Source organism: Leucoraja erinacea, chromosome 28 (genome assembly GCF_028641065.1).
Source record: "Leucoraja erinacea ecotype New England chromosome 28, Leri_hhj_1, whole genome shotgun sequence".
NCBI lineage: Eukaryota > Metazoa > Chordata > Chondrichthyes > Rajiformes > Rajidae > Leucoraja > Leucoraja erinaceus.
In genome coordinates this window covers 16,887,115-16,913,205 of record NC_073404.1, presented here as the reverse complement: position 1 = coordinate 16,913,205, position 26,091 = coordinate 16,887,115, and the positions used below count along the sequence as shown (strand labels likewise).

Here is a 26,091-nt window from a genome sequence, read left to right as displayed (position 1 = left end):
ACCGTGTCCAAGAGGGCGGGAAGCCCCCGGGCAGCGCGACTCGCCGAGCCCACCAGCCCGAGGAGAGAGTTTGGACAAGTTTGTGATTGAACAACTTGGGGAGGTGCCCCCGGTGGGGGGGTGGGGGGAGAGAGGTGGCCGGAGCGGTGGCCCCTGCAGCCCGCCCGGGGCATGGCCAACATCCAGTCGGCCACGGCCAAGAGCATCCGCCCCTTCAAGTCGAGCGAGGAGTACCTGGTGGCCATGAAAGAGGACCTGGCCGAGTGGCTGAACGAGCTGTACGGCCTGGGCACGGGGCTGGAGCAGCTGGTGAGGGACCTGGAGACGGGCAGCTTGCTGTGCCAACACGCCAACAACGTCAGCCGGGTGGCCCACCACTTCTGCTGCCAGTACCCCGAGCTGCTGGTCAAAGTCAAGCTGCCGCAGGCTGGGGTCACCTACACTGCGGCCGCTCAGCCCGGAACATTCCTGGCCCGGGACAACGTGTCCAACTTCATCCAGTGGTGCCGCAAGGAGATGCAGATCAAAGGTAGCTACACAACTCTCTCTCCCCGGTCTATCCCCAGGGATCTGCCGGGCTCCCTGCCCCGGCCACTGGCACTGGCACCTTGCTGGGGTCTAATCTCTTCCCCAGAGGTCCGGCTACCACTCCCCGAGAGTGAGCCGAGGCAGCGTGTGGTCATTTTTTGATTATTTGACCGGTGAAAGCTTCACATATGTTGCATCTTTTACCATGAGATTGTATCTCTCTCGTTCGTTCCCACTCCCAACCCCACCGACCTAAAACCTTGACATTTCCTTCCTCTCACCGCGGATGCTGTGTCAGGTTACTGAGTGTTTCCAGCAAACATTGGGATAAGTAGATCATTTTGACGTGTCAGAGGTCTTGTGGAGCTGTTTTCTGCAGCAACGTGGGTAAAGCGGCGCACTACCCCGTCCCACTCACTGACAAGGTGAGCCGGGTCTCGGGCGAGCTCCCTCGACCTCCAGAATATTTATTTTACGCCCACCCAGGTGAGGAGAGAGAAGCCGCATTTAATGCACCGCTCGGCAATGCTGCTTTCACTCAGTGCTGCACTGTTCTAAGATAGTGAGAGTCACAGTCACACACCGCGGTCTCGTCACGGTCACGGTGCACGAAAAACAGCAAATTAAGAGCTTTTTAAATATTTTACATTTTAGATAATTTACTTTTATTTCCTTTGGATGGGATTTTTTTTCTGGCCAGCTTGCATTGTTGTAGAGAAGGTGGTGGTGAGCTTCCTTCCCGAATTCCTTCTGGCGAATGCTAGAGAAGAGAGAGTTTCAGGGTTTAGACCCAGTGATCATGAAGGAATGGTCCAAATATTTCCAAGTCAGGATGTTTAAGAGAGAACTGCAAATGCTGGTTAAATCGAAGGTGGACACAAAATGCTGGAGTAACTCAGCGGGTGAGGCAGCATCTATGGAGAGAAGGAATTGGCGATGTTTCCGGTCGAGACCTTCAGACTGATGAGGGGTCAGGAAGATGTTTAGACGGGAACAGCCCCTGGTAGTGGTATTCCCATTCACCTGTTGCTCTTGTCCTTCTTGGTGGAGGTGGTCAAGTATTGGGAGGTGTTGTCAATGTGTTCTAGCTGAGCAACTGCATGTCCACTCTGCAGAGACTGCAGCTAACGGCGGAGGGAAAGGAGGTTGATGGGGTGCAAAACAAATGGGGCCTTCATCATTATCATCATCAATAATGATAAGGATCTTGGATGCTGTTGGAGCAGCACTCCTCCTGCAAAGTATTCGATCATACACCTGAAGCTTGTTAATGGAACTGAAAGACTTTTGAGTGTAAGGACAATGATGAACCTTAAATTGCAACGATACTTGTATGACAGAGCCAGCATACATCAGCACCTGTAGGATTGAGCCTCAAGGTACACGTACACCTATGTGACTGAGCCTCAACATACATGAACACCTGTGGGACGGACCCTCAACACACATCGACACCATGGGATCGGGCCTCAGTGTACATTGACATCCGTGGAATCGAGTCCCAACATGTACCGACACCTTTGGGATTGAGTCCCAACATATACCAACACACGTGGGATCGAGTCCCAATATACACCGACACCTGTGGGACTGAACCCAAGGATGTACAACATGTACAGATTGACACCAACTGGACCAACACCTGATGATCTCAACTCCAAGATCTGCTAACATCTTTGTGCCTGGACTACCCCTAGTACACAGGTGGACATGCCATTGTCGAGGCTTCAAGCTCTGTATAACCCTCACTCTCTGGTTCTCTACCCCTCCTGAAACCCCCTCTGGTAGAACCCCCTCTGGGTACGTTGGTCTGATGATCACTCTTGTGAAGCGCCTGGGAATGTTCGGCACCATGTAAATGCAAGGAATGTGGTGGATTTGATGAAGATCTGACTTCATACAACCAGGGCCACATTTGTGGGCTGAGCCATCCTGCAACTGTGCTGATCAGTGATCCTGGTGCATCTGGTGTTCAACAGAGGCTCCACCAGCAAACATCCTCACTGCCTTGGGACTTGACTGTTTACAGCTTAACATTCAAGGAAACTAAAGTCACAACCCTCTGACAAACATCAACAAAAGGGAACTAATGCAAAAATATACTGTCATTTTTAGCTTTGTTTTGTTTCTACACTTTTTCTTTGATCTATCCCAGGCCTGCATCAATGGGGCCAGGAATACAATGGCTCAAAAGATTAATTTAATTTTCATTGCTTAATTTACAGCCGGTGGCTGCATGACAATGTGGAAATTTGGAGAGAGTTAAGAGGGCAGCTTGCAGAAATTAACCTGCATTTCCTCAAGTATAAAATATTTTTAAAAGGGTTGGAGGGGAGATAGTCATAGAGTCTTACAATGTGGAAACAGGCCCTTCGGCCCAACTTGTCCACACCAGCCAACTTGTTCCATCTACATTACTCCTGCCTGCATTTGGCCCATATCCCTGTAAACCTGCCCTATCCATGTACCTGTCTAAATGTTTCTAAATGCAGAGAAATTATTTCCTCTGGTAGGGGGGATTAAAGGGGCAGATAGATAGCAAATGGAGTTTATGACAAGTTGGGAGACACAGAAAGGCAAAGGATAAATGGGAAGATATTGAGTCGATGGAGGAAGTGGACCTTGCGGCCTGACCCACTGAGTTCCTGCAGCAATTAGTCTTTTATTGAAATGGGTGCTTGATACAGTTAGCACAGCCCTGGTGGGATGGAACACCTTGTTTCCAGGCTGCTTGAATCAACGACACTAGTCAGGCTACAGGGCGGCACGGTGGCACAGTGGTAGAGTTGCTGCCTCACAACACTTGCAGCGCCACAGACCAGGTTCGATCCTGACTATGGGTGCTGTCCGTTTGGAGTTTGTACATTTTCCCCGTGACTGCGTGGGTTTCCTCCCACACTCCAATGACACACTCCAAAGACGTACATGTTTGTAGGTTAATTGGCTTGGGTTTGTACACTTAGTATCAGTGTAAATTGTCCCTAGTGTGTGTAGGCTAGTGTTAACGTGCAGGGATCGCTGGTCGGTTTGGATTTATTGGACGAAAGGATTAATACCACGCTGCTTAACTAAAAACTAAGCTACAGCTTGAGACTACTGCTCACCTAATTGTAGGAAAGATACAATTTCATTGGAGAGGGTGTTGAGAAGGTGGCTCATAGGAAAGATTGGGTTTTTTTTAGAACAACAGAAGCATGACCAAGGTATATAAAAGTCTGAGGGTCAAGGTGAGTGAAATAAAAAGTCAAGAAGGGGCAAGTTAGTGATGGATGGATTATAGATTTAATTTTTAATTTTAGAGATACAGCGTGGAAACAGGCCCTTCGGCCCACCAAGTCTGCACCCGTGGTTCTATGTTTCTCCTCTTTCGCATCCTACACACTATGGGCAATTTACAGAAACCAATTAACCTACAAACCTGCACGTGGGAGGAAGCCGGAGCACCCGGGGAAAACCCATACGGTCACAGGGAGAATGTACAAATGCCGTACAGACAGCAGACGTAGTCGACATCTAACCTACGTCTCTGATGCTGTGAAGCAGCAACTCTACCGCTGTGTCACTGTGTCATTTTGAGAGAGAAAATCTTCTTCCACCAGATGGTGCTGGAGTTTTAAAATCCCTGCCTGAGAGGATGGTGAGGTGAACATCTATGGACCCAGTGTTGGAAGATGGGGTTAGGTTAGGTCGTTCACTTCAACCATCACAGACATGTTGAATCAAGTGGCCTACCCTGTCATAGATGTTCTATGATCCTACAGTTCAACAGTGACCTGAGGGGCTGAAGTGCCTACTTCTGTTGCCGACGTTCTTGTGCATTTATACATTGCGTGTAGATCTCTGAATCAACCATGACTAGCATTAATATCACCCCACAGGTTTGAAAAGATTTTCAGTCGCATTACATCGTAGAGACCTTCGGGCTTGTTGTCTACTAACAGCAGGTTTCTGGCTTGTGGAGAGACAAGTTCCAAATGCCGTTACATCTGAGGAGTTATTTTCTCTGTGTGAAGCTCTTGATAAGGTCAGGCACTTTTCATGGAAGTTAATGACTGATTGAACTAGTCAACAGGTGCCTGGCTGCACGGAGCAGAGTAAGGCAGACTATTTACTTTGGTTTAGGATTGCATCATCTCACACACACAGGGAGGTTGCCTGCGGCCTCCCACAGCAGACTATGGTGCCGGTTACATATCAAGAATGTTTTATTGTCCTATGTCCCGAATCGAAACAATGGAATTCTTACTTGCAGCAGTACAATAGGTTTATAAACACAGTACTCAATAGATAATATAATAAATCAACGTTAAAACAGTTCAATAAATAAAAAAGCCTAATATAGTGAAAAAGTCAAAACAAAGCCCAAAGTCCCAAGTGCAACCAAGGCAGTTCGTAGTTCGGAGTTTAGTTGCAGTTCATAGTGTTAAGTAGCCTGAAGATAGTTGGGAAGAAGCTATTCCTGAATCTGGATATTACAGTGTTCAGGCTGCTATACCTTGTTCCCAATGGCAAGAATTTAATGAGACAGTGGTGTGGGCCCTTGATGATGCTGGCTGCGTCTCCTATAGATTCCTTTGATGGTGGGGAGGTCAGTACCCGTGATGGACTGGCCAATGTACATCACCTTTTGCAATCTCCTTCATTCCGGGACATTCGAGTTGCCAAACCAGGTTGTGTTGCAAGCAGTCAATATGCTCTCTTAAAGATAGCGGAGTCAGGAGATATGGGGAGAAGGCAGGAACAGGGTACTGATTGGGGATGATCACATTGAATGGCGGTGCTGGCTCAAAAGTCTGTTTGGCCTACTCCTGCACCTATTGTCTATTATCTATTGTCTATCACCTCACACCTATAGTTGTCATATTTGTCTTTGTCTTGTCGATGTATTTGTCGACCTACCAACAACTAGAGAGCAGTCCTGAAATACTATTTACCTCATTGGAGACCCTCAGACTATCTTTAATCTGACTTTATTTAACTTTATCTTGCACTAAATATTATTCCCTTTATCATAGGTCTTTACCTCTCAGTGTAAGGAATTGAGAGAAGAATTGAAGGGAAGTTAATTCGGATCAAAGAGAATAAGCTGCAAAGCCACAAGGAAGTAGAGGGATGATGGGGCTAGCATGGACCCTGTGGCTGAATAGCCTCCTTCTGCATTGCACGTTAGAACAGAACAAAATAAAATGTGTAATATCAGAAAAATGCAACAGATCAGGCAGCATGTGTGGAGAGGGTAGCAGTTATCATTTTAAGTCGTCGACTTCTAACAACCTGGTGCCCTGATCTAAATAAATTAAACACTTTCTACCTTGAAAGCAGCTGAATTTAGATCTTTCAAATCCTGAATTCTGGAAAATCACCCAGGAACAGGTGCAACCTGAACTATGGGTGAGTGTCAAGTAAAGCAGCAGGCCCTGTGAAACTTCCTTTACGTAGCAAATCTGCAGTGACCACTAGGAGGCTGGGGCAATGTCAGAGGTCCGTCTCCCAAATGGGACTTCAAGCTAAGAGTATGTTTGTTCTCCAAACATAAAATCTTCCTCAATTATCAACGCAGTCAATCAACTTCACTGAAACAAATGATCAGCGATCCCATTACAGACTGCGTGCAAATACTGTAGACTCTGTTTTGAACTTTACAGCATTATCTTCTTATCTGGCTTAAAAATGTTTGCTGATCCCACAAGGTACACCTCCATATTCAGGGGCAGTTTCTTCCCAGCTGTTATCAGGCAACTGAACCATCCTATCGCAACTAGAGAGCAGTCCTGAACTATAATCTACCTCATTGCTGACTCTCGGACTATCTTTGATCAGACTTTACTGGCTTTATCTTATGCCAAACGTTATTTAGCGATACATTAGGCTAAACAATATAATGTATCTGTACACTGTGAATGGCTTAATTGTAATCATATAATATATTTCTGCTGACTGGTTAGCACGCAACAAAAGCTTCTCACTGTACCTCGGTACATGTGACATATAAACTAAACTGAAGGTTATATAAGTCACCACAATCCAGTTACTAATGTTGGTTTCCTGCCTGATTGAAATGTAGCTGCTGAGGATTTGTTTCTATTGCAGACGTTCTCATGTTTGAGACAGAGGACCTGGTTCTGAGGAAGAATGAGAAGAACTTTGTGCTGTGTCTGCTGGAAGTTGCCAGGAGAGCTTCCAAGTTCGGCATGTTGGCTCCGGTCCTCATTCAGATGGAGGAGGAGATCGAGGATGAGATCCGCGAGGAGATGGATTTACCACCGGAGATCATTCCTCCCAAACCCAAACCACAGAGGCAGCTCTGCGACTTCAAAAACCTGGATGAAATGGTGAGTGGGTCATGACGACACACTCAAACCGTGCTCCATGTAAAGCAGAGGGCAGTGGCTTGCCGCATACTACAGCTTGGAGGGGACACTCAGCCAGTGCCCATGCTGGTCCATTGAAAGAGCCATCCGATTAGTCTCACTTTTCTTCCACCATGGTCCTGCAAACTAGTTATTTGAATGCTGCACAACCAGCAGGGCTGCCACCTCAGTGATTCAGTAACCCGGGTTCGATCTTGACCGCCCTGCTCTATCTGTGTGGAGTTTGCATGTTCTCTCTGTGACTCTATGGGTTTACTTTGAGTGCTCTGGTTTCCTCCCACATCCTAAAGACATATGGGCTGGTTGGTCAATTAAGCAAAGTAAATTGCCCTGAGTATGTTGGTGAGTGGTAGAATCTGCGGGAACGATGAGAATGTGGGGAAGAATAAAATGGGATCAATACAATTGGGTAGTTGACAGTCAACGGGCTCCATGGGCCTGTTTCTGGTGCCCTTTAGGAAGTTAATGTCTAATGTCCTACCCCCACCTGACACACAGTGCAGACACCAGTGGCACCCAAAAATACAATCTCCTATGCTCTTTGATTTCTTTGTCCACTGCCTTAAATCTGTGGCCTATAGTCTGAATCTGAAGCGTAAGAAAGGCCCTTCATATTTTCTTTCACATGGCGCGTGGATATGTAGGAAATGGGGGAATATGGATCATGTGCAGACAAAAGGGATTCAGTATCATGTTTGGCGCAGACATTGTGGGACAAAAAGCTTGTTCCTGTGTTGCACTGTTCTATGGTTTATGTTGTTCTGGTTTTTGAAGGTGGTGGTGATTCCATGCATAATATTGAGAGTACGTTATGGAGTGATAGAGTTATACAGCATGTAAACAGGCCCCCTGGCCTGACTTGTACGTACCAACCAAGTTACCTAAGTGAGCTAGTCCCATTTTCCAATAGCCCAGAGCCCATATATCTCCAAACTTTTTCTATCCTTGTTTAAGAAGGAACTGCAGATACTGGAGAATCGAAGGTACATAAAAATGCTGGAGAAACTCAGCGGGTGCAGCAGCATCTATGGAGCGAAGGAAATAGACAACGTTTCGGGGCGAAACGTTGCCTATTTCCTTCGCTCCATAGATGCTGCTGCACCCGTTGAGTTTCTCCAGCATTTTTGTGTACCTGTTCCTATCCTTTTACAGCCAAATGATGTTTTCACCACTCCATCCACCCGTATATCGCCAACTTCATGGAAATGTGGAGCTGTTCCTGGAGCAAAGGAGGCTGAAATGTGACGTGTTAGAAGTATTAGCTTATTAGAGACATAGAGTGGGTAGATCATCAAAATCTTTTCCCGCTGACAGGTGTATCCAAAACAAGAAGGCATTGGTGTAAGGTGAGAGGTAAGGAGGATATGAGGGGTTGGATTTCTCAACAGAGAGAAAGCTCAATATCTGGAATGTACAGCGGTGGAATCGGATGCAATATTATGGTTGCAAAGTATTTAGGCAGACACTTAAACTGACAAGGCATAGAAGGGTACAGTCCTAATGCGAGCAGAAGTGATTAGTGTGTGTGGTTTAAACGGCCAACATGGATAAGGTGGGATGAAGGGTCTGTTTCTGTGCTGTATGGTGTCATTAAACCTGCTGGCTTTCTCATCTTTGGTGGCGTAGGTTTGAGAGGTGTTCTCAGAGCAGCCTGAGCAAATAACCCCATTGCATTTTGTAGTCATTGCACACTTGCAGCCACTGCGGGCTGGATTATGTGTATGTGTCATTTGATTGAGAGGATGACAGGTAAGCAGGTTGTTTTGCCTTGGTTGGTTGTGCTCTTAAGTGCTGTTGGGGCTGCACTCATCCAGGCAAGTGGAGAGTGTTCAGTCACATACCTGACCTGTGTCTTGCTGATGCTCGAAAGGAATAGGGGTGTCAGGAGGTGAGTCATTCCCCAAGGGCTACCCAGCCTCTTAACATGCTGGTGGAGCCACAGTACTTATGTGGTTTGCCTGGTTGTGTGTCAAGATATAAGATGTTAGAGGCTCATTGATAGCAATGCCATTGAATATCAAGGGCAGGTGGCTTAGAAGCATACAAAATAGGTGCAGGAGTAGGCCATTCGGCTCATCGAGCCAGCACCACCATCCAATATGATCACGGCAGATCATCCAAAATCAGTTCCCTGTTCCTGCTTTTACCCCATATCTTTTGATTCCGTTAGCCCTAAGAGCTATATCCGACTCTCTCTTGAAAACATCTAATGAATTGGCCCCCACTATCTTCTGTGGCAGAGAATTCCACAGATTCACAACTCTTTGGGTGAAGAATTTTTTCCTCAACTCAGTCCTAAATGGCCTACCCCTTATTCTCAAACCATGACCCCTGGTTCTGGACTCCTCCAACATCGGGAACATTTTTCCTGCATCTAGCTTGTCCAATCTCTTATGGATTCTATAAGATACCCTCTCATCCTTCTAAATTCCAGTGAATATAAGCCTAGTCGATCCATTATTGATGCCCCCTTATTGGAGATGCTCATTGCCTGGCATTTTTGGAGCGCCAATGTCCATCAGTCAGCACCGGAGGGCAGAAACGAATCCGTATCAGGGACTTCACATCGAAAAAAAGTAAGTGTTTCACTCAGATGTGCCAAAGTGGTGAAGGGTGAATTTTAACGGCAAGTGTACCTTGTCTTTAACCTGCAGGTTCGCCATCTTGTGAGTCGTTGCACCTGTCCTGATCAGTTCCCCATGGTCAAAGTCTCTGAAGGGAAATATAAAGTGGGAGACTCCAACACTTTGATTTTTGTGAGGGTAAGTGACAAAGGCTCTTAATTTCTCTGTTCTTGGTCTGTAGCCTCTTCAAGTGGTTATCCAGGTACGTCAGCATCCACCACTCTTCCAGCCCATGTGTTGCTCATCCTCACTCCTATTAAGAATTAAACTTATTCTTCAGCACACATCCTGTACAAACCTGTACATCTTTAGAGTGTGGGAGGAAACCGGAGCTCCCTGAGAAAACCCACGCAGGTCACGAAGAGAACGTGCAAACTCCGTGCAGGCAGCACCCGTAGTCAGAATTGAACCCAGGTCTCTGTAAGGCAGCAACTCTACCACTGCGCCACCAACGTCTCTGGGAATGGGATGATATCGTGAACTGGAAAGGATTTAGTTGCAAAAGGTTGGAGGAATCTCAGCTTAATCCAGAGTCATTCATTTAGATGGAAGTCTCCCCAATCTTAGGTGCATGAAGTCCTGGACTTACGACATTGTAACAGTCTGAGTGCAATAATTAAGTTTAGGTTTGCTCTGGTGCTTTAGAGCTTTGTTCAAATTTGTAAGTTCTTAACATGGATTTTATTCAGTGTATTCAAATTTTTTAGTTTGTCCATATTAGACACAGGCCTAAAACCTTGCTTCTGTTATGGTTGATTAATGTTTCATTGCATAACAGCCTTTACAGTATAGTAACAGGGCCCTGTCATCAGACCACAAAAGTTTGTGTTTAGATCAGGCCAGTCAAAGGTCCAATGCTCAATTCTGGACCTGTCACGTGGGTGAAGCACTGGCACTATGGCTGTGATATGCGAGTCCTCCAATGCTCAAAACTGAGCCGAAAAGAGACAACCTATCTCAGAGTCAGCTCGAGCCGAGTACGCATGGATTTATGAAAGCAGAAGAGTGTTTAATGGATTTATTCAAACTCTTTGAGGATGGAACTAACCAGCTCCATAATGAGGAGCCAATGGAGAAAGTGCATTTGGTTTCTCAAAAGGCTTTTGATAAAGTGCACCTGATAATGGGCCATGGGGGAGCAAAAGGAAACAGGAGCAGTCGGCCACTCGGCCATTCTAGTCTGCCTCACCATTCAATATGATCAGGATTGATTCTTCCCAGGCTTAATCTTCTCTTCTGGGCAGTTTCCCATTGTCCTTAATTCCCCAAACATACAGAAATGTATTAACGATTTAGACGAGGGAATTAAATGTGACATCTCCACTTTTGTGGATGACAGAAAGCTGGGTGGCAATGTGAGCTGAGATGAGGATGCCATGAGGCTGCAGGGTGACTTGGGTAGGTTGGGTGAGTGGGCAGATGCAGTATAATGTGGATAAATGTATGGTAATCCACTTTGGTGGCAAGAACAGGAAGGCAGATTATTATCTGAATGGTGTCAGATAAGGAAAAGGCGAGGTGCAATGAAACCTGAATGTGCTTGTACATCAGTCACTGAAAGTAAGCGTGCAGGTACAGGAGGCAGTGAAGAAAGCTAATGGCATGTTGGCCTTCATTGTGAGCAGATTTGAGTCTAGGAGCAAGGAGGTCCTACTCGTTGTACGGCCTGGTGAGACCGTACCTGGAGTATTATGTGCAATTTTGGTCTCCTCATTTGAGGAGGACATTATTGCTATTGAGGGAGTGCAGTGTAGGTTCACAAGGTAAATTCCGGGATGGTGGGACTGACATATGATGAAAGAATGGGTCGACTGGGCTTGTATTCACTGGAATTTAGAAGGATGAGAGGGTATCATATAGAAATATATAACATTCTTAAAGGATTGGACAGGCTAGATGCAGGAAAAACTTTCCCAAAATCGGGGGAGTCCAGAACCAGGGGTCACAGTTTTAAGAATAAGGGGTAGACCATTTAGGACTGAGATGAGGAAAAGCTTCTTCACCCAGAGAGTTGAAAATGTGTGGAATACTTTGCCACAGAAGGCATTGATGAATTGCATTTATATATGAATTGCATTTATATAAATTAATACATATGATATTTGTATTACACGGGCTGAAATGACTATGATGCAATTTCGATCGGAAACCAGAGAATGGAAATTGATGAGCAGAAAAAAAAGCTGTCTTGCAAAAAAAAAATGTCCAGGATAAAAGTCTCCAAAGTCCCTTAAGAACACAGTCGGGTAGTTTGAGCATAGAAGGCCATTGAGATTAACAGGCAATTACTTTTATTGGCACGTGCAATAATCCTCTCTTCTACAATTTAACATACAGTTTTTGGTATTTTTAGCCTGCAGGAATAAAAAATAAACTTACAGCTATTAAAAATGCTTTTATTTATGAAAATCATGTGAGAAATAGTGCGGCACAGTGGCGCATCTGGTAGAGCTGATGCCCCATAGCTTCAGAGAACTGGGATCGACCCTGACCTCGGGTGCTGATTGTGTGGATGTTTGCACATTCTCCCCGTCACCCTGTGGGTTTCCACCGAGTGCTCTAGTTTTATCCCACATTCCAAAGACATGAGGGTTTGTTGGTTAATTGGTCTCTAAATTGCCGCTGGTGTGTAGGGAGTGAATGCGAAAGTGGGATATCGTAGAACTAGTATGAATGGGTGATCAATAGTCAACATGGACATGGCGAGCCAAAGGGAGTGTTTTCTTGCTGTATCTTTCAATCAATCAACTTAATCAATAACTTTATTTTCGGAATCTGAAGCATTCTAGCCTCAATTCCCATTCCCCATTGACACAATTATTTTTGTAACATAAATTTATGTAACACAAAGTTTCTTATGATCACAACTATCACATTGTAGCAGAATGACCTATACCACCTCTTTAACTATCTCTCCTGCACAAATCTCAGAGGAAAAGGATTCCAGAGATTCACCACCCTCTGGGAGAAGAAGAACTTGTGCACCTCATTTAAAAATGACCACGCCATTTATGTTAGATTTCTCTGACATCTACCATATTCATGCCTCCTTAAGATCATTATGTTTCATTAAGATCGGCCCTAATTTATCTAAACTCCATAGAACAAATATTTAATTTAATTTGACATTCATGATGGAGCAACTCTCTCATCACAGGGATTAGCCTAATGAATCCCTTTTGGACTGACTCTAATTTCAGTAGATCCTCATGAGAGTGATTTCTTGCTATAATTATAGACCTGGTTACCAGACAGAAAGAAAAGAATAGGGTTAAATGGATTATTTTTCAGTGCATCTGCAACTAGTCAGGCTCCACAGCAGTTAAAACTGGATCTAATTATTGACAACATTAATGCATTTGACAAATGCAATGAAGGTATTGTACCCCAGTTTGGTGATAGTACAATTGAATGGGAAATAGTTGAGAGGAAGGCAAACTCTCTATAAATATTACACTGGGAGTAGTGCTCACATTGAGAGATCCTCAAAAAAAGTGACATTGATCAAAGGCACGTGTGCGGCTCAGTGGCGTAGCAGTAGAGTTGCTGTCTTACAGCACTTGCAGCGCTGGAGACCCAGGTTCGATCCCGTCTATGGGTGCTGTCAGTATGGAGTTTGTACATTCTCCCCATGACCGCGTGGGTTTTCTCCGAGATCTTCGGTTTCCCCCCCCCACACTCCAAAGACGGACAGGTTTGTAGGTTAATTGGCTTGGTAAATGTAAAAATTGTCCCTTGTGGGTGTAGGATAGTGTTAATGTGCGGGGATCACTGGTCGGCAAGGACCAGGTGGGCCAAAGGGCCTGTATCTCTAAACTAAACTAAACTTCTAAACTAAATTAAACAAAAAAATAAATGATGTTGGAAGCAGCACTAAGGTGGTTTGGAGGCAAAGTGAGATGAGCACTGCATCCAACAAACCAAGCCTATTAGAATAAGGTTTCCAGCAATGAGCTCTGTACTAATCAGAGGACGGCCCGAATGTACACTCACAATGGCAACCTGCAACTCGTGCAGCAGCTGCCATAGACGAGAGAAAAAATGCAGGGGAGAGGGAGGAGAGAGCTGCCACTCACATTTTGAAGGCAGAGATAGATAGATTCTTTATTAGTACGACTGTCAGGTGTTATGAGGAGAATGCAGGAGAATGGGGTTAAGAGGGAAAAATAGATCAGGCATGATTGAATGGCGGAGTAGACAATGGACTGAATGACCTCATTCTGCTCCTATCACTTATAAACTTATGAAGGAGGGCATTGAGGTGCGCATAAAGACAAGGACGTCGTGCACCAAGAGGCCAGGGTAGCAGCCAGGTCTCCATGGTAAGGGCCTGGTAGAAGGTTGCACCAGAGGTGTCCTCCAGATGCCAGAATGTAGAGACAAATTCCATGCCCACGAGATATATCCGTGTGAGGGTGGACCGCTGGACACTTGTAGCAAGACATTTCAGTCACTGGATCAAAAGATTGGATTAGATTCATTCACATGTTATGATCCGTGCAGGGCAGTCTCACAAAGGGGAATATGAGTATTATGCAGTGTCACCAGGCTCTCTTGAATAATTAAAGGGTGACCATATTTGTTCAAGAAATAAATTTAAGAATGTAAACATTTGTTACCGGATTGTTACATGCAAATTATTATTGCTCCCAATGATCTTCTGTCTTTTTCCCCTTAGATATTACGGAATCATGTGATGGTGCGTGTGGGTGGAGGATGGGACACTCTGGAGCATTACCTGGACAAGCATGACCCTTGCCGCTGTACATCACTCAGTAGGTATCGGCCAGCCAGGGAGCGGCTTATCAACAGAAGATCAAGTTGGGGAGCGGGCGGGCGGGCGGACACACACACGCACGCACACACGCACACACGCACCTGGGGAAAGGTGGAACCCACTATGGTTCATTGTTGGCTGTTGCCATTGTTGCCTAATGGGCAAATAGTTTTAGAGTTTATTATCACTTGTCCCGAGGTACAGTGGAAAAGCTTTTGTTGCGTGCTGAACAGCCAATGGAAAGACAAAACATGATTACAATCCAGCCAATCACAGTTTACAGATACATGATAAGGGAATAATGTTTAGTGCAAGGTAAAGACAGTAGAGTCCGATCAAAGATAGTCCGAGGGTCCCCGATGAGGTGGATAGTAGTTCTGGACTGTTTCTTGGTTGCAGTAGGATGGTTCAGTGCTACGTTCGCTCCACAGAGCTTGGTTGAGTTGCAACAGCAGTAATATCAACACCCCTGCCACAAACTGTATTCTTGCTGCTGGCTCCATCCCTAACCAGACTGTTTGTATCACGGTATCCTATGAAATTCCAAACTGAATCTCTGACTCAAATCATCTTGATCGGACACCACAGTTCTCTGCCTGTTACGTTGCCTGCCTCTGGCTTATCGCAGCTATTGACCGAAGCTCCTTTTATAACTAGTCCAATATTAACAGCATGGATTACATTGGAATTCAGCCGAGTCATCCGGTGGGCGCAGACAACAAATTGTATTGAGACCTACCTGCTCATTTACAGCCCAAGCAGCATAAACAAAATTGATGTCCATTGATTCAGTTCCCTAGCATGGAAAGCTGTAATCCTGCACTCAAGCCTACCAACAAGTTCATAGACAATGGGACCACACAAGTATTCCTGGGTGCATCAGACACATCCTTAATGCATACACTCTCACTAGAGATTCCTTCATGCAAGTCCTGTGAAGTGCCTGTTGAGATTGAAGAATGTTGGGAATTGTGTTAATAGCATTAACATAGTTATTGCAGATCAGTCATAATTCATCTGCTATTGAATAACATGGATGTTGACCGATTTCCAATAACTGATCTCTAATCCCTTTAATTTTTAACAGCTCACAAGCAAGTGTCAAGATTCAGCAGCCCGCACAGATCCGCCATGCCTACGCATGAGATCAAGGCTCGCTTGCCGCCAAGGACAGACCAGCCGAACAAGCCACAGACGACACTCATTCTGTCAAGGTCCCAAAGCCCCATGCCTCCAGTGGAGTGGAAACTAGCTACACCCTCTGCTCTCTCCCTGAGGAATCACAATGCTGCTCTCCGACCCCCATCACCGGATGTTGCCACTACCTCTGCAGAGAGCTCCGCCAGGAGGAATCCCCGCGACAAGTCAGAGCCACGGCAAACCTACCAAGCCAGGTAGAGGAACAGAATTGTATGGTTAAAACACTGGATATGGCCGTCTTTCTCAGAAAGCTAAAGTTGTTTTTTTTGTTGCTGAAAATATTAAGGAAATTGGAAAAAACGGTGGGCAAAAATAATTAGTACTGCCATTATATCACTGAATCAAGTGATGAGCTCCTGGGCTAAATCAATTCCTTTTGACTAGCAGTGCTATGTTATCGCTTCCTATCCATGTACATCATCTATATCAATGTGTCGAATGCAGATCTTTACCTTTGTTGGAAGGAACTGAAGTTAGCTGGAAGATAGCTAGTTTAAACCAAAGATGGACACAAAAATGTTTTTAGTAACTCTGCGGGTCAGACAGCATCTCTGGAGAAAAGCAATAGATGATGTTTCAGGTCGAGACCTTGACCTGAAATGTCATAGAAGCATAGAAACATAGAAATTAGGTGCAGGAGTAGGCCATTCGGCCCTTCGAGCCTGCACTGTCATTCAATATGATCATGGCTGATCATCCAACTCAGTATCCCGTACCTGCCTTCTCTCCATACCCCCTGATCCCCTTAGCCACAAGGGCCACATCTAACACCCTCTTTAATATAGCCAATGAACTGGCCTCAACTACCCTCTGTGGCAGAGAGTTCCAGAGATTCACCACTCTCTGTGTGAAAAAAGTTCTTCTCATCTCGGTTTTAAAGGATTTCCCCCTTATCCTTAAGCTGTGACCCCTTGTCCTGGACTTCCCTAACATCGGGAACAATCTTCCTGCATCTAGCCTGTCCAACCCCCCTTAAGAATTTTGTAAGTTTCGCAAGAAATGTAAGAAATGTCACCTATTTCTTTTCTCCAGAGATGCTGTCTGACCCGCTGAGTTACTCCAACGTTTTGTGTCTATCCGCAGATCTTCACCCTGCGTGGGTGGACACTGCCATAATGCCGCTTCTGTAGTTGTCTCCATAGGATGAACAACCATGGGGCAGTGGAGTCCCATTAGACCCAAGCGCCTCATTTACTCTTTGGACAATCAAGTCCAAGCAGCCCTTGCGGGAAGTCCCAAAGCAGCAAACGTTGCCACAGAGTTCTGTTTCCTGCGATTATTTTGAACTCCGTCTTATTCTCCTTCTTATTCTCCTGAACTAAAAGGAGAGATTTTGAGAGGATGATGCGAGATGCTGAGAGCACAATGACGACGGGACTGTGCGTGACTGTTCGCTGCATGAGAACTATCAATTGGAAATCAACTTAATTAAAATATCCCCGTGCTGAGGCAGCCATGCGGAAGTGTTGCAATTAACTGTCGACCACCTTGGCAATGATCGCAGTGGGGCTGTGCAAGTGAGCTGCCTGCTGATATTTAGCACTTTGCCCCAGGGATGCGAGTGAGGTTCTGCAGCAGTCTTATCCATAGCACCATAAATTCAGCAGAAACTGAGGGAAATATCTAAGCAGCCTTAGTCGGTGCCTGGTCATGAAGTAACAGTAATAAATGAGGCATGCTGAGTCAAGGCCGCTGTCATTGATGGAGCCTTGCACGCTATGGTGTGTTCCAGTGTATGATCCTCGCCTCCTGTATTAACAGTGTACGGTTTGCATGTTTTCCCTGTGATCCTGTGGGCTACCACTAGCTTGTGGCTGATCTGTCTGAGGTGTCATCTCCTCTTCTGTGCCAATTCCTCAAGTGCTCAACCCCCCAATCCCTTCAGTGATCCAGACTCCACAGCTGCCTGGGCTACAAAGTACCAAACATTCGATGCCCTCTGCAAGAAGGAATTGCTATGCACCTCTGTTGTAAATGGCTGCCTCCTTGTAACTGTGGCCCCTCCACAAAGTTCTCCCACTCAACATCCAGCCTGCCATGCTCCCTCGGGCTCTTACATTTCAATGGGGTCACCTCCCCATCTTCTTAAACTTTATAGAGCACAGATCCAGCTGCTCATGATTGTTTAGCCCCCTGATCGCTGGAATTAGACTGTATACAGTGCTAGTGTTTACTGTTTTGGAGACAAAGTTCCAGACTTCCGTAGCCCATGGTGCAGAGATTTGTTGATATATTCTCGGAACTGTTAAACTATAATTTGAAGTTTTGCCTGCTTGTTGTGAGTTCCACACCCGAGGGTACAACATTTAAACAAACATTTTAATTAAATCGCATATCATCTTCTATACTCTGGGGAACGCAGCTATATTCTACGTGATCAGTCCTTATAATTTCACCCCTTTAGCACCATTATCATCCTGATGAATCTCTGGTCTACTTTTTGAAGGTCAATATGATCCTTCCCCAATGACCACTAAGATATTCCATTTTGAGTGTGATCAAACTTTTATATAACCACTAGAAGACATAAAGTGGTGGAGTAGCTCGGTGGGTCCAGCACCATCACTGCAGAACATGGATAGGTGGCTTTTTGGGTTAAGACCCTTCCTCAGCCTTTCTTGTGAACCAGCATCTGCAGTTTCTTGTTCCTACTCTTTTTTTAAAATATAATCACACTTTGTATTTCAATCTCTTTTGTATTTAAGCTGCCATTGCATTAGCATTTTAAGTTCTTCTCTTAAGACATCTGCCAATGAAACTGTAAAAGGACAAGTGTCTCTGGAAATGATAAGTGGGATAACCTTAATGTAAACCCTGAAGAGACAGATTCTGCTTTTAATGCTGAGATTGCATTTAACTACAGGGACATCAGCATATCCAGAAGCACCAGATATTGCTGCCCTATATACCTACGTCACCCATTATCCCACAGTTAGTGATTGGAAGAAATGAACCAGGCTGTATAATCCTCATTGCTCATTCTGTTAGAATGAGCGCTGGTTAATTAAACCCCATTATCTGTGAACACTGGTGAGCATTTATCAGTGACAGATAATTCACACTCTGACATTATGAAAGAGTTTGGCTGTCCACAGTGGGACCTGTCTACTCAAGGCTCTGTGGGCGTGCAGTCAACAAACGGGAACATCAGCTGCTTGGGCATATTTTGCAGGAAGCTGGTGATTTTCCTGTGGGATTGTTGCGTTGATTTGTGCGACCACCCATCCCGGTAACAACGCTTCCAACCTGTAGGGAAGATGGCCGACTGCACAAACAGAACAGAGATGAGATAAGACACAATCATTGGCAAAGCTCCTGGTTTCCTATGCATTGCCATTGATTTCCTTTCAATCCTCGGCTTGTACACACTAGAATTTAGAAGATTGAGGGGGGATCTTATAGAAACTTACAAAATTCTTAAGGGGTTGGACAGGCTAGATGCAGGAAGATTATTCCCGATGTTGGGGAAGTCCAGAACTAGGGGTCACAGTTGAAGGATAAGGGGGAAGTCTTTTAGGACCGAGATGAGAAAATCATTTTTTACACAGAGTGGTGAATCTGTGGAATTCTCTACCACAGAAGGTAGTTGAGGCCAGTTCATTGGCTATATTTACGAGGGAGTTAGATGTGGCCCTTGAGGCTAAAGGGATCAGGGGGTATGGAGAGAAGGCAGGGATGGGATACTGAGTTGGATGATCAGCCATGATCATATCAAATGGCAGTGCAGGCTCGAAGGGCCGAATGGCCTACTCCTGCACCTATTTTCTATGTTTCTATGTAATGTTGCCACCTCCCAACCCCCTGACTCACAAAGCTGTTGTGTAGATTCTAGGATGAAGTCAGCCCAAGAAGGGCACCCTGTGAATGTTACCACATCAGTGGGGCTCTAGAACAGAGCCAGAACACTAAAACATACATTTAACACATACTACAAAAACAACAAAGAAGGAAGGGGCGAGACAGACTGTTGGCGAGGCGGCCAGTGTGTGCGCCACCTGGTGGTCACCCCATTACATGAAGGATATGGAGGCTTTGGAGCGGTATACCAGAATGCTGCCTGAATAAGAGAGTATTAGCTACAAGGAGAGGATGGACTTAGATTATTATCTCTGGAGCATCGGAGGTTGAGGGGAGACCTGACAGAAGTATCTGAAATTATGAGAGGCATAGATAGGGCAGACAGTCAAAACTTTTTTCCCAGTATGGAAATGTCAAAGGACTAGACCGCATAGCTTAATGGAACGAGGAGAAAATACAAAGGAGATCTGTGGGCAAGTTCTTACACAGAAAGTGCTGGAGCAGGACTGACATTCAGCTGACCAGCTAATTGTCAATGCTAACACAGTATTGTCTGCAGCAGGGCCATCCCCAACACTCAGCTTGATGAGCCAGTGACTCTGCTTGCTCTATGTGTAGCAATGGTTCATAGTGTGGAACACCGGGCTAATTGTGCCCTTGGTGATCTGAAATATGCCAGGCTGATGCTCTGGCCCAGTTTTATCCTAACACTGGGGCAATTGCTAGGGGCTGCTATGGGTCCAAAAGCTGGAGGAATGGAGCAAGACTCAGGGGATGGGTGCATGGACTCAGCCTTGTGTGAAAATAGAATAAGGCCTAGCAAGCCATCAGAGTGCACTGGTCGCAATTAGTCTGGGTACTGCATTTGCACAGATTATGTTCTGTTGTGAATTTACTTAACTACGACAATACACTTGGGCCCATTGGAACCATGCCATCTTCCATCAGTCCCATTCCCCCTCTCCTTTATTTCCCTGCTGCTCTCTAACTTCAGACTCTCACCTGCTCATCAATTCTCCATTCATTCTTTTTGACCTTTGCCCCCAACCGTGGTAATTTGCAGTAGCCAATTAACTTACTGGTTAAGATCGTAAGATCATAAGTGATAGGAGTAGAATTAGGCCATTCAGCCCATCAAGTTTACTCTGCCATTCAATCATGTCTGATCTATTTCTCCCTCCGATCCCTCCTGCCTTCTCCCCATAATAATATATTTGTTAATTTATCTTAATAAATGTATTTAAAATTGATTGACAAACAGAGGCCAGTAAAAAATGAAGAGTGGAATAGACTGGAGGTGCCAAATGATTTTTGGCAAGGCAACCAAGAGGCACATTAGGTTGCTAATTTACTTATGAAATGGGACCTGTGCTTTGGGTGTTCAAGCAAACACCCTACAGATCTGCCTTCACCCACTGGTATGTTCTGTGATACTGGCCCATACAGGGCACAGCAAGTTACACAGCAAAACTAATGATTTCCTTCACCTACTGCTTACTTGCTTTCTCTGGGACCAATAGGTACCCGTTTCTTAGAAAAACATAGAAAATAGGTGTAGGAGGAGGCCATTCGGCCCTTCGAGCCAGCACCGCCATTCATTGTGATCATGGCTGATCGTCCCCTATCAATAACCTGTGCCTGCCTTCTCCCCATATCCCTTGACTCCTAGAGCTCTATCTAACTCTCTCTTAAATCCATCCAGTAACTTGGCCTCCACTGCTCTCTGTGGCAGGGAATACCATAAATTCACAACTCTCTGGGTGAAAAAGTTTTTTTCTCACCTCAGTCTTAAATGACCTCCCCTTTATTCTAAGTGCAAGGTAAAACCAGCAAGGATAATCCGAGGTAGACAAAAATGCTGGAGAAACTCAGCGAGCCTTCTCCATAGGCTCACTAGTTAAGAGGTTCACATGATATTTTTTTCACATCCTACTGTTGTATGTTTCTGATTTATTATCCAGGCAGAGAGATCGGTCATCAACTCCTTCTTACCAGATGCCAACCAGCGTCAACAGTGGGAAATTCAATTCCAACATCACCTCTGCAGCAAGAACAGGGAGAGAGAAGACCAGGGCTTTGCCAATAACCTCCAAGCCCCATTCTGCAGCTCAGGAGATCAAAAGAGCTGCCGAACCTGTGATGGACACCAAGAAAGTGCCAAGTCAACCTGCTGTCCCTCAACAGACAGAGAGCAGGATGAGCCGCACTTGGACCAACACCCAGTGTGTTGATTCCAAACGTGACCAAAGCAGCTCAAACGTGAACAAGCAGAGCACCAGGGCTTTGTCACTGACTCACAAGCCGGCTTCAGAAGCAGGCTCCAGCATCTCCAAAGGATTGGCGAGAGGTCACTTGTCTGCACCTAGCTCACAATGGAAGCTGTCTGTAGCTCAAGGTGCAGAGAAGAGAAGTGGGAAGGATCAAGCAGCTCTTCAGCTGCCTGCTCCACTTGGTGCTGGGCAGGAAGGCTGCTGGCAAGAACCTATCTCTACCAGGAAGCCATCAACGGACGGATCAAGGAAGCCAATTCTGCAAAAAAGTCCTATTCGGTCGAGAACTCCAGACCCTTACAGCTTAAATAATAACAACAACAAAGGTGTGAACAATGGCAGGAGCAAAATGTGTTTATTCACACCACCGCCTATTAACCCGACCCAGGAAATAGAACTGTACAGAAGCTTTGAAGATGAAATTGTGTCGAATATGAAAGCTTTGGAGATGTTTAGTTTAGTTGGGGACAACTTGGAGGGGAGCGAGCCCAGTGGATGTTCCTCAGCAGCGAGTTTGGCCAGTTCCCCAAACCAGAAGGAAGCTAAAAGATCGGACAACCTATGTTCTTCAAAGTATTCGATATCCCCCTTCCAAGTTGCAGCCAGCCATGTCAATAATGCCAATCATCCCACCAGTTGTGGCAATGGGACTTTGCCTCCCTCACCAAAGCTGACTCAGAATGGCAGTGGCTTTGGGGAGGTTCTTGCCGAGCTCGTCAGCGGAACGCCAAGCCTCAGTCACGTGGACATTGAGAACTGGATAGCAAACAGCTCCCTGGAAATGGTGCCATCCGATTCCAGCACCAAACTACAGCAACCAGGTTTGAATGACATGGAAGCCATCAAGCCATTCCCCAATAGAACTGAAGATCAAAGCGCAAATGAGATTGGTTCAACGTGTGACCAAAAGGGCAACGCTTTTAAGGGAGTTATGAGAAGAGTTGTGACAATGCCTCAAAATGAAGTGACTGCTACCGAGCTGAATTCCACACCCACCAACGAAGGGTCTGACACCAACGTATCCTTTGACTGGCCAGACCCACCCTGCACGCTTCACAAAACCTGGGTTCAACAAGGAAGACAAAAGAGGTTTTTAAGAAAGCCCGAGAGGGTTCCCTCTATCTACAAGCTGAAGCTTCGGCCCAAAATACGTCCCAGGAGGGACAATAGGCCAGAGAAAAGGCCATCCAGAATCCCAACACCTTTATCTTACAGGCAGGACGATAAAACATCAAAAAACACCACCAAGTCTGGAACGCAGCACAAATCTCACAGAGCTAACAGCAGAGTTGTGAGATCCAAGACTCAGGTTAAACAGAAGCCTTCTTCGTATTTGACACAACCAGAAGAACTTGTTTCAAGAGAGGACTCTTGTCCTTCTCAGCGTGCGCAGTCGAAACAAAGCAGAACTTCAGAAAAACAATCCATTACACAGGCCATGGGGCAAGGAAGTGAAGATAGCGAGTCTTGGGTTTAAACGCCTGAAAACACGCTCTATTAATCTCAATCCCAAGTATTTCTACATCAATGTATTTGTGTTGGTTAATCTTTAGTTTAAAATCAGTGTTTCCAAACCTACAGTATCACTTGATCAGCGGCACAGTTGAAAAACCATGTATAAAAGAACATGTTATCACTGCAAAACAAAAGCACCTTGTAATGAAATTAAATGCGATTATTGTGCAAGAATCAGACATTTACATGTCAGCGACACAATCTGAATGCTAATTACTACTAGATATGGGAGGGAAGGCAGAAATCTCAACTAAAATGGAGTATTTGAATCACAGCACGAATGGCATTGACTGACAGATCATTCTTATGACATTGATTAACATATTTATTCATAATTATTTTGTAAGCTGAGCGTTTTAGAGAGTCCAAGAATAATGTTTACAAATGCTGATCTTTATAAAAAAATCTTTACAGATCATTTCACAAAGCAATTCATAATGAGCATAATGACATCACTGAGATTATATGAAAGGTAGGAATCGGTTTGGTTTTAGCCCTGACACGACAGAATATTTCTGATTTTATTTTTGTCTGGTCTGGTTCAACGTTAAAATGTAAATATTCAGCTGCTGAACCTGATGTTTCACTGAATCTTGACCTAGCTCAGGGCAAATGGCAGGTTAGGATGTTTAGATTAGAGAGAGCAGGATGATGCCAGTAAGCATTCTCCATACACAAAGGTGAGTGGAAATCGAAAGCACTCCACCCAAAATTGTCCTGAGGTTTGGGGCTCTCTGCTGAAAATTGGATGATTGTTTAGTGAATGTATTAATGGCCACAAACGGAAGGTGCTGCAGTACAGATCAATCATTCTTGAACTGAATGAGGCAGGCTGCTTGAGAAGCCGTTGTCCTTTCCTCCATTGCAGGGGGTTTGGAAGAGATGACTCTACTTTGCTGAACGTTAACAAGGCATGGATTTCAAGCTAGGACTTGGAGGGAATGTTCACCTCTTCTGCATAGAAAGGTTAGAAACACATTTGTCTTTGTTACATCCAGTGAATGTTGGCCTCTTGATCAGAAAGCTGTCAGAATGAGAGTTCTGGCATGTCATTCCATGGGGAAATGATTAATATCTTGTTATGCATAGCTTGGAAATTGGTGAATAGCACTACGCTATCTTGAAGGGGTGGGTTTCTGATTTTGTTACAGAGCGAGAAGCTAAATTGCAACGCGTGTCTCATTTATAAGAGCTTATTTCACTATCTTCGATGCAAAGCAGTGTACACCAGGAGTCTCAGAGTTAAACCAGTATCCAGAGTGAAGTTTAATCATGAGTTCTAGTGAATAGAAAATGAACCAAAACTTGGAAATGAAAATCACAAATGTGCAAATACTGGCATCTTGAAATATCCTGAATTCTTCATAGATTCTTGATTAGTATAGGTGTCAGAGGTTATGGGGAGAAGGCAGGAGAATGGGGTTAGGAGGGCGAGATAGATCAGCCATGATTGAATGGCAGAGGAGACTCGATGGGCCGAATGGCCTAATTCTACTGTTATCACTTATGACTTACAAACAGAAATGACTGGTAACACTCAGCAGGGCAGCATCTGTGAAGAGAGAAACAGAGGAAGTGCTGATGCTGACTAACCTGATCCAAGTATTTCTGTTTTATTATTTAGGGGCAGCACTTGTGCTACCGAAAGTGTGCTAATTGAGGACTTTTGTATTGAGGACTTTTGTAGTTTCACACATTTCTCCTACCGTGATGCCATGAGCAGGAAGAATTCATATCAATTCATCGTGAACAGGTTACTCTGTGCATCAATATTACACAAAATAAGTATTCGTACTAACAATGGCCAGTTGCCATTGTGTTGTGTTGACTTCTACTGATAGCAGTGCACTGACCCCACCCTGAGCACTTTCAATTCCGTTGTGTTGTAATTTTAATGAATTATTCTGTTGCCTTGTCTTCCAGAATTATTTTTATTCTCTGCATCCTATATCTTTTGAAAAACAGAATCAAATAATCAATGTTTTCAATAAAGAAAATTTGTAATTAAAAAAATGTAATGTAATAACTGGTTTTCCGTTTGAAACCCTAATACCATATTTGACCTTCGTGTCAATGCCCATATGCAGACTGTCTACTTCCAGTTGATGAAACATGGATCAGGTCTAGCCTTGCCTCACCTGACCTGCTGCTGATATACTCATCCATGTTTTTGTCACCTCTAGCCTTGGGGATAGCGCCATGGGGCACAGTGGAGCTGCTGCCTCACATCTCCAGTGACCCGGTTTCATCCTGACCTTGGGTGCTCTCTGTTTGGAGTTTGCTTGTTCTCCCTCTGACCATGTGAGTTTCCGCCCATTTGCTCCCACTTCTCAAAAACATGCAAGTTTGTGGGATACTGGACCTTGGTAAAATTGCCCTACAGTGTATAGGAGAGTGGATGATTCTGGGGAGAGTTGATGAGAATGAGGGGCGAATACAATGTGATTAGTGTAAATGGGTGCTTGATTGTCAGTATGAACCTGGTGAGCTTTCCTTGCCGTATGATGTTAGATATGAGTATTTCAATGCCCTCTGACCAGGTTTCTCTATGCTCTCATTGGCCTGAGATGTCTTAATCTAGTTGGATCTTGATCTTGGGCAAAGCCTTGCTTTCATTCCACCACTTGCCACCCCAGATCACAGCTCATCAGGGTGAGATGCTGGAATAGCAAGCTTGTATTTCTAGAGCTACTCATGTTCGAGCAAGGTGGACACATCATAGGAGTATAGCAGCTTTCTGATGGTTTCCAGAGGTTTCCAGAGGACTAGTATGGACATTGTGGGCCGAATGGATTCTTGGGCTGGCAGCTCAGTCACTCAGGCCTGGTGGGCTGGCAGCTCAGTCACTCAGGCCTGGTGGGCTGGCAGCTCAGAAACTGCCAGAAATTCTGCCCAAAACACGTGAGAGACTGTGAGAGAGAAGGGGGAGAGGGTGGAGAATCAATTTTAGGCAATTTTCATCTTTTTCTGCAGATCACAGCAATGAAGGAGGAAAGTATCCTGGCCTG

General features: G+C 45.0%; 1 protein-coding gene across 1 annotated transcript; it reads left to right on the top strand.

Annotated features, from left to right (window-relative positions):
• On the top strand, positions 1-25,799 carry LOC129710704 (GAS2-like protein 2A). Its single transcript, XM_055657875.1, has 6 exons — positions 1-529; positions 6,619-6,860; positions 9,554-9,661; positions 14,202-14,298; positions 15,388-15,694; positions 21,260-25,799. Exons 1-6 carry the CDS (start codon positions 172-174, stop codon positions 23,043-23,045), a joined length of 2,898 nt encoding a protein of 965 aa, XP_055513850.1. The 5' UTR covers positions 1-171; the 3' UTR covers positions 23,046-25,799.
• The last annotated feature ends 292 nt before the right edge of the window (positions 25,800-26,091 follow it).